Source organism: Panthera tigris, chromosome B2, assembly GCF_018350195.1.
Source record: "Panthera tigris isolate Pti1 chromosome B2, P.tigris_Pti1_mat1.1, whole genome shotgun sequence".
Lineage (NCBI taxonomy): Eukaryota > Metazoa > Chordata > Mammalia > Carnivora > Felidae > Panthera > Panthera tigris.
In genome coordinates this window covers 49,013,749-49,030,420 of record NC_056664.1, presented here as the reverse complement: position 1 = coordinate 49,030,420, position 16,672 = coordinate 49,013,749, and the positions used below count along the sequence as shown (strand labels likewise).

Genomic DNA, 16,672 nt, shown 5'->3' with positions numbered 1-16,672 from the left:
TTTTATGAATAGATGCTGACTTGAAGAACAAGGGGGAACAGATTCCCAATGACGATCTTTCAAAAACATGATACCAATATCTTTAATGGGTTGAAAATAGGTGACGTGTTGTGTTTGATTCCTCTTCTATGAAGTGGTATTGGTTTTACCAAAGAATAAAAATTCAAAGCCCTGTTTTTCCTTTAATAAATTGTCAGGTAGGAGCAAACTTAATATTCTTGTTCTTTGGTTAGTTGCTCATCTCAATACACTATGTCTTTTCCTCCTAGTGGGAGCAGTAATTATGGAGATGACACCAAGCTCAGTACTTGGCATAGGACTGGGCATAATAGGGAGATAAGTTGATGGCACAAAAAGTTCCCTCCTGGAAGGAACTCAACATCCCAATAGGAAGACGAGGCTGTCATACAAAGGAAGGTGACCAATGATAGAAAGAGTTGCCCAAGTCAAATGAGAAACTCCAGTCAGCAAGTATTGAGGCATACATCAATATAGTATGAGTTAAACTGACTGAGCCACCCAGGTCCCCTAAAATTGTTTTTTAAGTGGAACCATAATACCTTAATGTTTATAAGAAATAGATTGATACACCTCTCTACACACAATGTGTTGTGACAATAAGGAGTGCATGAGTTAGGAAGTATTTTCTGAAGGAAGTGAGGCATTTGGGGAGATGAATAAAAGGCAGAAAATGCTGAAGGATAAGATGAAATGTTATTTCAGGCTTCGGGTGTTTTTTAAGGTAATTCTTACAGGTGGGAGCTGTGGTGATTAGGGGAATGAGTTCAGACTTTTGGGCTCAGAGGAGGATGCAGTCAGAGACTAAGCACTATGTGTACATAAAGTACTTAAAAGAATTGGACTTGAACATTCAGCTATATGGACTGTAAGATGTCAGAGTTATAAATAAGTATACTTTTTGAAAACAATGCTTGTAATGTTTAAACTAGTAGGTACAGGGCCAACATGGTGGAGGAGTAGGGGGATCCATACGTCCTGCGTCTCTCAAACAAAGAAGTGTAGAAGCCAAAGGAATTTGAACACCAGAGCCTGGGAGGAAAAGAGACTGAATCTAATAGGAAGAAAACGGGAAAGCTGGAAAAAAGATAGGGGGTAACTGTGAACTGGGGGTGATAAAAAAATAAAGGCTGCACTGGCACAGAGGGGAGGGACCCCCTTCTGCAGAGAGGCAAAGGGAAGAGAAAGAACGGCTAGAGAGGTGCGGGACCATAGCTGGACAGGAGAAAGACCTCAGACTGAGACTGAGAGGGATACAATCTCTAGCTGCAGGGCTTACTTCGGACTGGGGCCAGCTCCCTGTTTGCACACCTGGGGAGGAGGGGAGCCAGCCCTTGGTGTGTTAGTAGGTCAGAGGCTCAATATGCAACTGGAGAAAGTAGTTCCCTCCCTAGAGGGCTGCACGACAGCACCAAACCTGCCTGCATCCAGGGCTCAGTCTGCAGGAGGAAAAGGCAGCCATCTCCCTGGAGGACTGTGGGAAAAGACAAAGCCTGCCTGCCTGCGTCCACCACCCCATGGACTTGCGGTGAGGGCAGAGGCTCTCAGTCAACAGTAAGAGAAGGCGGTTCTCCCTGAAGTGCTGTGGCACAAAGCCACCGGGACCACACATCCCCACACTGAGAGATGCTTCCCCAGGGCCAGAGTGCATGGAGCGGGACTTTGAATCCTAGCCAAGCGCAGGGTCAGGGGAGTTGGTGGAGTGAGAAGGACTGCCCTGTCTGCACCCACAGCACAGTGAGGACAACTTAAACAGAGTCCACCGGGTCTGGTTCCGTGGAGAAGAGACTAGAGATCACCATTCCCTGCCCCCCACAGCCAAGGCCGGGCCTCAGGGATCACTCCCAGGGCCCATAGTGGAGGTGGGTTCAGAAAACGCCAAACCGTGCCCCTTTGAGCTGGGTAACTGCATATCCACTGGAGCAGCACACGCTGTGGACAGCTACTACCTACAAACACTGCAGCATTGGCTGGATTAACTATTCTCCTTCCCCCCTTTTCTCCGCCTTATCTCTTCCTTCCCTGAGGCTGGTTACTCTTGTTATTGGTTTGTCTAAACAGACATATTTAATCCAGTCTCTTGATAGATGCTCTACACCTTGATATTTACACTCCTTTCTTTCTTTCTCTGGAATAATCAAGCCATATAATTTCTCTGTTTGGGTAACTTTATCTTCGTTTTGTTTTCCCTGCCTCCTTCTTTATTTTCCTTTTTCTCTCTCTGGATTAAGCCTCTTAGTCTCTCTGCCTAGTCAATGTTTATTTTTCTATTTCCCCACTCCTGTCATTTCTCTCTTTGTATGTGCTCTTCCATTAGCACCGCCTCCACCCTGTTCTTTACTTGTAGTCAGTGTTCTTGTTTTTTTCTTTTTTTTGTTTTTAGTCTTTAGGTTTTTGTTTTTATTTGTTTGTGTGTTTGCATGTTTTTGTCTCCTGTTTGTCTATCAGTTTTTCCTTTACAGGGCTTCTCCAAGGAACAAATCAAAGCACACCTGGAGGGCCCAAAACATCACTACAAGTAGGCAAATAAAATAACCAAAGTCACAAGAACAGAGAGCAAGTAACAATCCCTGAAAAAACACCTCCTGAAGGGCCAGGCCCTGGACAGTGTATGACCTTCCTTTAATAGTGCTCGCAAGTGCAGAGCACACAAGCTTTAAAAATGCATAAGGGACAGAAAACTAGCCAAAATGACGAAACGGACTAATTCTCCTCAAAAGAAACTCCAGGAAGTAGCAACAGCTAACGAATGATCAAAACCAATTTAAGCAAGTGCTTGCTTCGGCAGCACATATACTAAAACCAATTTAAGCAACAAAACTGAACAAGAACTTAGAATAATAGTCATAAAATTAATTGCTGGTCTTGAAAAAAGCACAGAGGACAGCAGAGAATCTATTGCTACAGAGATCAAGGGACTAAAAAATAGTCATGATGAATTAACAAATGCTATAAATGAGGTGCAAAATAAAATGGAGGCAGCCACAGTGGGGATTGAAGAGGCAGAGGGGAGAATAGGTGAATTAGAAGACAAATTTATGGAAAAAGAGGAATCTGAGAAAAATATAAAAAAATCCAGGAGTGTGAGGGGAGAATTAGAGAACTAATTGATGCCATCAAATGGAACAATATCCGTATCATAGGAATTCCAGAAGAAAAGGAGAGAAAGGGGCTGAAGGTGTACTTGAACAAATCATAGCTGAGAACTTCCCCAATCTGGGGAAGGAAACAGGCATTGAAATACAAGAGGCACAGAGAACTCCCTTCAGACAGAACTTGAATCGATCTTCTGCAAAACATATCATAATGAAACTGGCAAAATACAAGGATAAAGAGAATTCTGAAAGCAACTAGGGATAAAAGGACCCTAACATACAAAGGTAGACACATAAGGGTAGTAGAAGACCTATCTACTGAAACTTGGCAGGCCAGAAAGGAATGGCAGGAAATCTTGAACATGATGAACAGAAAAAAATTTGCAGCCAAGAATCCTTTATCCAGCAAGTCTGTCATTCAGAATAGAAGGAGAGATAAAGGTTTTCCCAAACAAACAAAAACTTAAGGAATTCATCACCACTAAACTAGCCCTACAAGAGATCCTAAGGGTGACTCTGTGAGGGAAATGTTGCAAGGACCACAAAGTACCAGAGACACCACTACAAGCATGAAACCTACAGACTCACAATGACTCAAGCCCCATATCTTTCCATAATAACACTGAAGGTAAATGGACTAAATGCTCCAACTAAAAGACAGAGGTATCAGAATGGATTAAAAAAAAATAAGACCCAACTATTTGCTGTCTACAAGACACTCATTTTAGACCTGAGGACAGCTTCAGATTGAAAGGGGGGGGGGCACCTGGTGGCTCAGTCAGTTAATTGTCCAACTTAAGCTCAGGTCATGATCTCACGGTCCGTGAGTTTGAGCCCCGCGTCGGGCTCTGTGCTGACAGCTCAGAGTCTGGAGCCTGTTTCAGATTCTGTGTCTCCCTCTCTCTCTGACCCTCCCCCATTCATGCTCTGTCTCCCTCTGTCGCAAAAATAAATAACGTTAAAAAAATTTAAAAAAAAAAAAAAGAAAGGGAGGGGTGGAGAACTATCTATCATGCTACTGGAAGTCAGAAGAAAGGTAGAGTAACCATACTAATATCAGACAAACTAGACTTTAAAGGCTATAGGAAGAGATGAAGAAGGGCATTATATATTAACTACAGGGCCTATCCATCAGGAGGAGCTAACAATTATAAATGTCTATTCACTGCATTTGAAAGCACCCAAATGTATAAAGCAATCACAAATATAAGGAACCTTATTGATAACAATGTGGTAATTGCAGGAGACTTAATACTCTATTTACAACAATGGATAGAACCTCTAGACAGAGAATAAAGAAACAAGGGCTCTGAAGTATATATTGGAATAGATGGACTTGACAGACATATTTAGAACTGTGCATCCCAAAGCAACAGAATATACTTTCTTCTTGAGTGCACATGGAACATTCTCCAAGACAGATTACATACTGGGTCACAAAACAGCCCTTCATAAGCCTTCATAAGTATAAAAGAATTGAGATCATACCATGCACACTTTCACAACACAATGCTAGGACTTGAAATCAACCACAGGAAAAAGTCTGGAAAACCTCCAAAATCATGGAGGTTAAAGAACACCCTACTAAAGAATGAATTGGTCACCAGGCAATTAGAGAAGAAATTTAAAAATATATGGTAACAAATGAAATGAAAATACAACAATCCAAACACTTTGGGATGCAGCAAAGACAGTCCTGAGAGGAACATACATTGCAATGAAGACCTATGTCAAGACACAAGAAAAATCCCATACAAAATCTAACAGCACATCTAAGGAAGTAGAAGCAGAACAGCAAAGACATCCCAAACCCAGCAGAAGAGAAATAATAAAGATCAGAGCAGAAATAAACAATATAGAATCCCAAAAAACTGTAGAGCAGATCAACATACAAAGGTAGACACATAAGGGTAGTAGAAGACCTATCTACTGAAACTTGGCAGGCCAGAAAGGAATGGCAGGAAATCTTGAACATGATGAACAGAAAAAAATTTGCAGCCACGAATCCTTTATCCAGCAAGTCTGTCATTCAGAATAGAAGGAGAGATAAAGGTTTTCCCAAACAAACAAAAACTTAAGGAATTCATCACCACTAAACTAGCCCTACAAGAGATCCTAAGGGTAACTCTGTGAGGGAAATGTTGCAAGGACCACAAAGTACCAGAGACACCACTACAAGCATGAAACCTACAGACTCACAATGACTCTAACCCCATATCTTTCTATAATAACACTGAAGGCAAATGGACTAAATGCTCCAACCAAAAGACACAGGGTATCAGAATGGATTAAAAAACAAGACCCATCTATTTGCTGTCTACAAGACACTCATTTTAGACCTGAGGATAGCTTCAGATTGAAAGGGAGGGGATGGAGAACTATCTATAATGCTACTGGAAGTCAGAAGAAAGCTAGAGTAGCCATACTAATACCAGACAAACTAGACTTTAAAGGCTATAAGAAGAGATGAAGAAGGGCATTATATAATAATTACAGGGCCTATCCATCAGGAGGAGCTAACAATTATAAATGTCTATTCACTGAATTCAGAAGAACCCAAATGTATAAAACAATCACAAACATAAGCAATCTTATTGATAAGAATGTGGTAATTGCAGGAGACTTTAATACGTCACTAACAACAATAGATAGAATATCTAGACAGAGAATAAATAAAGAAGTACCCTGAAAGATATATTGGATCAGATGGACTTGACAGATATATTTAGAACTCTGCATCCCAAAGCAACAGAATATATTTCCTTCTCAAGTGCATATGGAACATTCTTTAAGACAGATTACATACTGGGTCAAAAAAGAGCCCTTCATGAGTATAAAAGAATTGAGATCATACCATGCACACTTTCACAACACAATGCTATGAAACTTGAAATCAACCACAGGAAAAAGTATGGAAAACCTCCAAAATCATGGAGGTTAAAGAACACCCTACTAAAGAATGAATTGGTCACCAGGCAATTAGAGAAGAAATTTAAAAATATATGGTAACAAATGAAAATACAACAATCCACTTTGGGATGTAGCAAAGGCAGTCCTGAGAGGAACATATATTGCAATGAAGGCCTATGTCAAGAAACAAGAAAAATCCCATACAAAATCTAACAGCACACCTAAGGAACTAGAAGCAGAACAGCAAAGACACCCAAAACCCAGCTGAAGAAATGATAAAGATCAGAGCAGAAATAAACAATATAGAATCTAAAATGAAACCAAGAGTTGTTTCGAAAAAAATAAAATTGATAAACCTCTAGTCAGGCTTCTCAAAAAGAAAAGGGAGAAGACCCAAAAAAATAAAAACATGAATGAAAATGGAATTACTACAACCAATCCCTCAGGAATACAAGCAATTATCAGGGAATACTATGAAAAATTATATGCCAACAAACTGGACAACCTGGAAGAAATGGACAAATTCCTAAGCACCCAAACACTACCAACACTCAAATGGAAAGAAATAGAAAACTTGAACAGACCCATAACCAGTGAAGAAATTGAATCAGTTATCAAAAATCTCCCAACAAATAAGAGTCCTGGACCAGATAACTTCCCTGGGGAATTCTACCAGACATTTAAAGCAGAGATAATACCTATCCTACTCAAGCTGTTCCAAAATATAGCAAGGGAAGGAAAACTTCCAGACTCATTCTATGAAGCCAGCATTACTTTGATTCCCAAACCAGACAGAGACCCAGCAAAAAACAGAACTACAGCCAATATCCCTGAGGAATATGGATGCAAAAATTCTCAACAAGATGCTAGCAAATTGACCTCAACAGCATATGAAAAGAATTATTCACCATGATCAAGTGGGATTCATTCCTGGGCTGCAGGGCTGGTTCAACATTCGCAAATCAATCAATGTGATGCATCACATTAATAAAAGAAAAGATAAGAACCATATGATCCTGTCAATCTACAGAAAAAGCATTTGACAAAATTCAGCCTCCTTTCTTAATAAAAACCCTCGAGAAAGTCAGGATAGAAGGAACATACTTAAACATCATAAAAGCCATTTACAAAAGGCCAACAGCTAATATCATGCTCAATGGGGAAAAACTGAGAGCTTTCCCCTGAGATCAGGAACACGACAGGGATGTCCACTCTCACCGCTGTTGTTTCACATAGTGTTGGAAGTCCTAGCCTCAGCAATCAGACAACAAAAGGAAACCAAAGGCATCAATGTTGGCAAAGATGAAGTCAAACTGTCACCTTTCACAGATGACATGATATTCTACATGGAAAACCTGACATACTCCACCAAAAGCCTGCTAGAACTGATACGTGAATTCAGCAAAGTCACAGGGTACAAAATTAATGTAGAGAAATCGGTTGCATTTTTATACACCAATAATGAAGCAACAGAAAGAGAAATAAAGAAACTGATCCCATTCACAATTGCACCAAGAATCATAAAATGCCTAGGAATAAACCTAACCAAAGATGTAAAAGATCTGTATGCTGAAAAGTATAGAAAGCTTATGAGGGAAAGTGAAGAAGATACAAAGAAATGGAAAACATTCTGTGCTCATGGATTGGAAGAATAAATATTGTTAAAATGTCAATACTATCCAAAGCAATCTGCACACTTAATGCAATCCCAATCAAAATTGCACCAGCTTTCTTCTCAAAGCTAGAACAAGCAATCCTAAAATTTGTATGGAACCACAAAAGACCCCGAATAGCCAAAGCAATACTGAAAAAGAAAACCAAAGTGGGAGGCATCACATTCCCAGACTTTAGCCTCTACTACAAAGCTGTAATCATCAAGACCATATGGTATGGGCACAAAAACAGACACATAGGCCAATGGAATAGAATAGAGACCCCAGAACTGGACCCACAAATGTATGGCCAACTAATCTTTGACAAAGCAGGAAAGAGTATCCAATGGGAAAAAAAAGACAGTCTTTTTAACAAAATGGTGCTGGGAGAACTGGACAGCAACGTGCAGAAGAATGAAACTAGACCACTTTCTTACACCAGTCACACAAATAAACTCAAAATGGATGAAGGACCTGAATGTAAGGACACCATCAAAACCCTAGAGGAGAAAGCAGGAAAAAACCTCTTTTGACCTCAGCCACAGCAATTTCTTACTTGACACATCTCCAAAGGCAAGGGAATTAAAGGCAAAAATGAACTATTGGGACCTCATCAAGATAAAAAGCTTCTGCACTGCAAAGGAAACAATCAACAAAACTAAAAGGCAACCAATGAAATGGGAGGAGATATTTGCAAATGACGTATCGGACAAAGGGTAGTATCCAAAATCTATAAAGAACTCACCAAACTCCACACCCAAGAAACAAATAATCCAGTGAAGAAATGGGCAGAAGACATGAATAGACACTTCTCTAAAGAAGAGGTCCAGATGGCCAACAGACACATGAAAAGATGCTCAATGTCACTCTTCATCAGGAAATACAAATCAAAACCACACTGAGATATCACCTCACGCCAGAGTGGATTAAATGAACAAATCAGAAAACTACAGATGCTGCAGAGGATGTGGAGAAACGGGAACCCTCTTGCACTGTTGATGGGAATGCAAACTGGTACAGCTGCTCTGGAAAACAGTGTGGAGGGTCCTCAAAAAGTTAAAAATAGATCTACCCTCTGACCCAGCAATAGCACTGCTAGGAATTTACCCAAGGGATACAGGAGTGCTGATGTATAGGGGCACTTGTACCCCAATGTTTATAGCAGCACTTTCAACAATAGCTGAATTATGGAAAGAGTCTAAATGTCCATCAAGTGATGATTGGATAAAGAAGTTGTGATTTATATATACAATGGAATACTACGTGGCAATGAGAAAGAATGAAATACGGCCTTTTGTAGCAACGTGGATGGAACTGAAGAGTGTTATGCTAAGTGAAATAAGACAGGCAGAGAAAGACAGATACCATATGTGGATCCTGAGAAACTTGACAGAAGACCATGGAGGAGGGTAAGGGAAAAAAAGTTTACAGGGAGTGAAGGATGCAAACCATAAGAGACTCTTAATAACCAAGAATAACCTGAGGGTTGATGGGGGTGGGAGGGAGGGGAAGTGGGTGATGGGCATTGAGGAAGGCACCTGTTGGGATGAGCACTGGGTGTTGTATGGAAACCAATATGACAATAAATTTCATATTAAAAAATAAATAGTATCAAATATATAAATGCTTAGAGCTAAATTTAGCAGTAGATGTGTAAAACCTCTACACTGAAAACTACCTAACATGGCTGAGAGAAGATCTAAATAAATAGAGAGATATACCATCTTCATGGATTTGAAATCTTGATATGGTTAAGATGTCAATATCCCCCAAACTGATCTACCAATCTCAGTAAAAATCACAGAAGGTTAAAATAATGAATAAACTAGTATGTACATTAAATTTCCATGAAATACTCCTATGAATGATTCTGTTGTTCCTTCCTCAAGTCATCCTCATTGTCATCATCATCATCATCACTTTCATTATCATCATCACAATAACAGAACTGCAACACAAGAGTTTAGCTTTATAGGGCCCCTCTTAGGTTACAAGGTGCTAAAAGATGTTGTAACTCATATGCTTTCATGACAGCATTATGATATAGTAGACCAAATTATCCCATATTGCTAACAAGAAAACTGCAATTCAAAGGTCCAATTACTTTTTCTACTAAACCCAGAACCCAGAACTATTGAACCATAGGTTCAATAGTTTGTCCTATTCCAAAACTTGAATTCTTATCACATGTCCTGAGCATGTGAGCGCATACACGTGTACACACATGCGCGTGTATGCACACACTATGAACACTAGCCAGAATGTGAACTTAAGGACTTTGTTACTGTGACATGACTTTACAGATACCTAGTCCGAAAAAGCTTCCCACTTTCTTAAACATTCCTTTAGCAGAAAAGGAAACTAATATCAGTGTTTAGTTAACAATGAAATAATTTCTATAAAAGATGAAAACAAAGTAAGAGCAAGCCCATGTTTTCAAAAAAGCTATAATTTCTTGGGGGAAATATAAAATATATTCACATCCTTATATTTATAGTATTCATTCAAGAAAAATTCATTAGCCCCTATAACTACCAGGAAGTTGGATAACCACCAGTGGTAATACAGCCTGACAGGAATATTTTTATTTTCAATTGGTTTGTATCTTTATGTGCACCTACAAATGTTTTGTGTTTTCTTCTGATGCAATAGAGATACACTGTTTTGCTTTCCCTAGATTACAAGATGTCTTCTGTCGTAGAATCTCTGAGAATAGTTCTGAAGTCTTTGATGCATACCTAGACGTTCAATAAATACTAACCTTCCCTTCCACTACCACTGTTATAACTTGTACTCAGAATCTGTCTATTCTTCTCTTCAACATATTTGACTCTGGCCTATTGTTCTTTATTATATCTTGCTCAGACTATTTCAGTAGCCTTTCAAATGACCTCCTCCTTTCCCTCACAGTTCATTTTCTTCTCATAGAAAGCCTGTTCTTCCCATGATGAAAATAAGATGTCACTTCCCTACTCTAAAATCACCTCCCCATCTTCTATGAAATAAATCCATACTCCTTAGTAGAGTTTTCAAGAGCCTTTATTTATTTATTGCCTCTATCAAGTATTATTACTTTTTTTTTAACACTCCCCACACCACAGGCACATCTATATACACAACCTCAGTTCTCAGTGTCTTGACCTTTTTTTTTTTTTTTGCTTCCTGTCTTTGCATATGCCAAAGTGTATACTGGAATATCTTCCCACAATATTATCCCTCAAAACCAAGTCATCTCCTTTGTGAAGTCTTCCTAATCTTTCAGGCAGTAAGTATAAAGTAATTCTTCTTTTGTCTTCCCTAGTATTTTACCTAGACACTTGCTATCACACTTATTACCAGGCTCTCACCTTAATCAGCTTAGAGATCTGTTTCCTGGAGAGCAGGGGAGAAGTTCCCAGGAGCTTCTAGTAGGACCTAGTACAGGCTCCATCCATACATATTCTAGTTTTTGTCTGTCCCCACTACTGGAGCATAAACTGCCGGCTATCAGGACTGTGTCTTGTTTACTGGTGTATTTCTAGGCCTATCATATAGCAGGTGCTCAGAAAACAATGAATGAATGAATGAATGAATGAATGAACAATGAACTAATAAGCTAGTGAGAAAATAGATGAATTCTACAATGAAGAATCTCTGGAGGCTGAGAATGATTCCTCCTACAATGTAGTTGGAGCACCTGAAAGGGACAGCATGATTGAAAAAGGGTAAAGAAAGCAAAGGTAGAATTTGAGAAGAATTTAACAAGTTCATTCTTTTGAGATATTGAATCTGAGGCAATTTTGAAACTTATGAATGAAAATGTTTCAAACCTTCAGCAACCAAATATTTGGCAAATAAATGCAAATCTAAGAGCCGACATTTAAGAAAATGGGTGAGAATGGAATGTATATACAAATTTAGGCAAACTTGGGAAAAAAGACACTCCCAAGTTAGACATCTGGGGTCTCTCTTGTTGATGGTGCATATTTGTTTATTTTAAGGTGAATTTGTATAATATATCCATCTGTGTGAGATAAAGATATTCAAAAGGCTATTAATTTAGGATACATTTTATTAAGGTAAAACATAGACAAAGTAAAAAATTATGTGAATGGAATCATATTAAGTAATTATGTTAAATGGTAAAGACCATGCTAGCTAAGTTTGAATCTTGTGTCTACACTTGGAGGCTTTGTGACTTCGGACAAGCAACTCAACCCTCCATACCTGTTTTTCCATCTGTAAAATGAGGACAATAATGGGACTAGCCTCATGGAGTGGCTATGAGGATTCAGTGAGTGAATGGGAATAAAGCATTAAGAACAGTGCCTGGCAAGAATGAGTACTATCTGAGTACTAGCAATTTGAATTATGATGATTATTATTTATCTAATCTTCACTACATCATAGATTCTGGGTAGTGCTTAGCATGATTCATCTTATTTAACCTTCAAACAATTCTATGAGGTAGATACTATCAATTTAGCTGTTATACAGATAGGAAACAGGCACACAGAGGGTAAGTACAGTCTGCACATATATTCAGCAAGGGACCAAGCAGGAAATCTAACCATACTTGTTTGATTCTAAGCTTGCATTCTTTGTTCCTTTGCTATGTCACTTCTAGAGGCCATCTTTCACATATTTAATACCATAAACAACTGTTTTGGTAGGTTTCATTTAACTGTATTTAGCTCTATCTAGCTCTAGTTCATCATCATTTACTTATTCTCTAAGTAATATGATAGTTAGCTCATTCACTTATGGCATGATCATATTTTAAAGGCTAGAAGTGTTATTGCTTATATAATACATCCTTCAAAGAATTGGGACAAATTAGGGCAAAAGTGCCCAGATCATGTTACCATGGCTAGTACCAATGTTGTACTCTTCAGAGTTGAAGATTAATTCTGTTGAATGGTGGTGGGGGCGGGGGGAGAGGTGGAAGTACAAATGAAATGTCAAGGGAAGAAAACTATAATTAAATTAAGACTTCTAAAATGAAATACATTTTAGTAAACTGTTAAGTAGCACCTGAGAGTAATATGAAGTTCTACAACCGAGGTCCAGAGAGGCTAAAAGACATGATGAAACTCACAGAGCCAGCTAGCAGGGAAGAGAGACTTAAACATTGATTTTGGGACCCCAGTCTAGTGCTCCTTCTCTCCTTCCACTATTATATAACCATACGTGTACACACTCATATGGATATATGTTTATTGATATGTTTGTATTATCTCTACATACGTTTATATTCATGTTTTATAAAATCAAAGATATTCAGATTGTGAATTTGTCATAAAAACCAGTGTTAGGTAAGACTGGCTTTTAGAGCTCAAATTTCTTAATACAAATGGGAGTTGGCATGCTTGGTAAGGCCTGACTGTGGTCTGGTTTTGGGATTTAAGACATTGTGCTTAGAAGGAGAAATCCTTGATGACTTATCTAGATCATAAAAAGTATTTTCCTGGGAAGTGATATTATCAAATTTTTATTAAATAATATTAATTATAAATTGGGCATGGGATACAGTGAGTTTTTTAAAAGAAATATTTGTTTTGAGAGCAAGAAAGAGAGAGCATGTGCACATGAGTGGGGGACGGGCAGAGACAGATACTCCCAAGCAGGATCTGTGCTGACAACATGGATCCCAATGAGTGGGCTCAATCCCATGAGCCAAAATCTAGAGTCAGACACTTAATTGACTGAGCCACCCAGGCACCCCTGCGGTGTTTTTTTGTTTGTTTTGTTTTAAGGAAGAAAAATATATATTTCTAAAAGTATTTGCAAATCAATAAGCTGATACAACCTAATCTTTAATCAACAGCATCTTTTCAGGAATGTTAATATATAAAGTGATGGTTCTCAACTGATTTGAGAACTAAATCCAAGTCTCCCCCTACATCTTTTCTCTCACAGATAAGAAGATGAAGGTGATGGTGGACAAACTGAACCAGCTCCCCCACCAGTCACTGAATGGAGTGTCCAGAAGGAAGGTCAGCCACCGTGCTGTCCAGAAGGAGGTTGGCCGCCAAGAAGAGGCTGTTGCTCCTGCTCTTGGTCTTACCAGCGTCCCATCCCAGGGGCACACGTGTGCTCCAGCCTCTCTTGCTCAGCAGGTATACCTGCAGGAGACTGGGAACTGGAGGGAGGCCCAAGAACAGTTGGTCAGATACCAGCTGGCAGGCCAAGATCAGCAGTTACTGCTCTGCCCAGACTTCAGACAAGAGAGGCAGCAATTGCAGGGGCAGAGCCAACTGGGCAAGGAAAGAGGCAGTGTGGGGCTTTCTCAAGAGAACAAAGATTCTTGTGGTGCTACTCAGGCATTCTCTCTTCAATCAGTTCACCCAGAAACTATTCAGGAACAGCTGTGATAGGTGCACGATAATTCATGTTCTTAGGGGCTTTGTTGAGAGTTTAATTAAGGGCAAAGATATAAAAACAATCTGGGGAAGGGAATTGTCCATGGACCAAAGTTATATATATATTTTAAGTAGTTCTTTCTGTTAGTAGCTGGGTCAAATTTACAACAGAATAAAACTATTTGGGGAGACCAGAGATAACCAAGTGCCCAAGCAGATTATTAGTGAACTCATTTTTCAGAGCACTGATTTTTGGAGAAGATAATGTGTACAGCTGCCCAATGAAGGAGGGAAGACCTTGTGTCATGGCAGCCTCTCTAGACTGTGTTCTAAGGGTTCTAATTAAGGCCAGAGTGGAAGGTCAACTCATACCAAGTTGGGGAAGGATGCTAAAGGCAATTTCACCTAATTCATACATTCACAGAGGGCTCATCAGTGTTCAAACAAAAGGACACTTTAGGCAGCCTGATTGTGTCCTTGGCTCTGGATCCAGAAGGCTTTATGCTCCAAGAGAGTAAAGCAAAGATAGCTGAGGTGAGAAGAATTTCCAGAAACAACCTGTTCTCAGCTGTTCCCAAAATATAAACCAGGATTTTCTAATCTCTGAAAGATTCAGAGGCCTTCTTATGTTTGAATTAGAACAGAGGAAGGAAACATACTCTTCTATTGCAGAATTTTCAATAATGATGCCCTGTAACTAATCCCATAGTAGGTACTGGCAGAAAGTCATCATCTCCAAGGCATCAATGGGAAAATATCTTTGTACCGTGAGGAATATTCTCAGCCTTTTGTCTATTCTTTAGATGTATTATAGAGATTTCAAGCCTTAAAGCTGCTCGGAAAAGAAGATGACACTGTATTAGATTCTGAGGGAGAAACAATTAGGTATCAAGATTGATGTTCATCAAGAAACTGGAATCCAAGTAATCTGTGTTTAAGAAGGGCATTGATGGGAAATCTGTTCTATAGAAAGTTATTCTGGAGGCATAAACTGTCTTTCTGCAGGGTAAGTCCTTTTTGTATTTTGTTTGGGCACTAATAGTGTTCAAAAACATAACAAAGAAGAAATAACTTGATGAACTTAGGCAGACTATGCCTCCTCAAGTTTAATTAGTCCCAGCTATAACCTTTTTTTGTAGCTTCCTGATCTCTGAGGTTACTCCTATTTGCATTCTTTGGTAGATACATTGAGTTGTCGGAGATCTGCAATATTTTGTACAAAAACAATTCAGAAGTTAAGACTTTTGAGAATTTTAAAATGATATTCTTAGCACTACTGCTTTGGGTTTGTCTACACATTCTCCCTTTCATTCCAGTGACTTCTTTTATCACCACAAATTCCAGCCCAAATTTATTTCCTGAGCTCTATAACATATAGTTAGCTGCCTACTGAGGACTCCCACTAGGTTATCTCACAGACACTGAGAAGTTAAGATGGCCTTAAAACATACTCCTCCTTTTCATGCCTGCCCTAATGCAACACACAGCATCATTGCACTCAGACTAGATATCTGGAAGTCAACCAGGACTCCTTGTTCTATCTCATCCTTCTCAGTCAGCTACCACTGGTTATTTCTACTCCTTTACCCACATCCCAACCTTTACTAGCTTCTTATCAATCATCCATGTGCCACAAGATTAATCTTTCTGGAAAGCAAGTGTGATCCTATCCCTCTGTTTAGGAATAACCATAATTAATCTATCAAAGCTCCCTTAGCCATGCTTGGAATCCCTCAGGCCAAAATGGACTCTTTGGGCCAGAACAGTGGCCAGAAATATCCAGAGTAACTAGCAGGGCTCTAGCATATGGCATGAAATCTTAGAGTCTAGTTAGAATCCTTTAACCCATAATTAAGCCAGTCCTCTTTTTCTCCTCAGAAAAAGGAACAATTAGCCCTTGGTTCATTTATGTCTGGAGATGAGCTAGTTACATAAAGCACCACTATTGGCCAAACCTAAACTTATTCAGACCATTAACATGGCTAGTTCAAAAAATATTTCCCGGCAGCAACAACCTTACTCTTTACTGAAATAAATAATTGAAAAGTGTCATGTTTCTCTGTTATTTCAAAGAATCTCTTCTTGCTTCCCATTTCTGATTTTTTATATATGGTGGCTTCTTTTCCCCCAAGATAGTAAACAAATTAAAATTCTAAAGAGTTCAAAAATATTTGCAAATATTTCTGGATACTAAAACTGAGAGGGAAGGATAATGAGAGATAAGGTAGTTTCCACAATCTGTGAAGTTTTAGGGATTGTGTTCAGAGAAGGTACCAGAGACAGAATTTCATGTCTCTCAGAGTGACAGGCTGAGCCAGTCTGACCACAATTGTATCTTGCAGCAGATTTGTCCATATTGTTGCCCTGTGAGGCTACTGAGAACCAAAAGGCCCAGACCTTTCAAAGATTAGTTAATAGCTCCCTTCCATCTCACAGTCTAAGGCTAAATGTATGAAATCACTATACATTGAAATGTATGCAAACTGTATGCAAAAATGAATATGGGGAAATTGAATGTAAATCACATGCAAATATTATTCATCCAAGCTTCTATAAAACCGTACATGTCAATAACAGTAAAGGATTTTAATTAATTCTGTCATTTAAAATTCATGCATTTATTCCATATTTTGTTTCCAGGATTTATAATCTATTC

At 39.0% G+C, this 16,672-nt stretch overlaps 1 protein-coding gene across 1 annotated transcript in view; it reads left to right on the top strand.

Moving 5' to 3' along the window:
- PKHD1 (PKHD1 ciliary IPT domain containing fibrocystin/polyductin) overlaps positions 1 to 14,113 on the top strand; it is a 475,560-nt gene extending 461,447 nt beyond the window's left edge. The window contains exon 66 of the mRNA XM_007095512.3: positions 13,574 to 14,113. Within this exon, the coding sequence (XP_007095574.2) occupies positions 13,574 to 14,028 (455 nt within the window). The 3' untranslated portion in view covers positions 14,029 to 14,113. The remainder of the gene's footprint in view (positions 1 to 13,573) is intronic.
- The last annotated feature ends 2,559 nt before the right edge of the window (positions 14,114 to 16,672 follow it).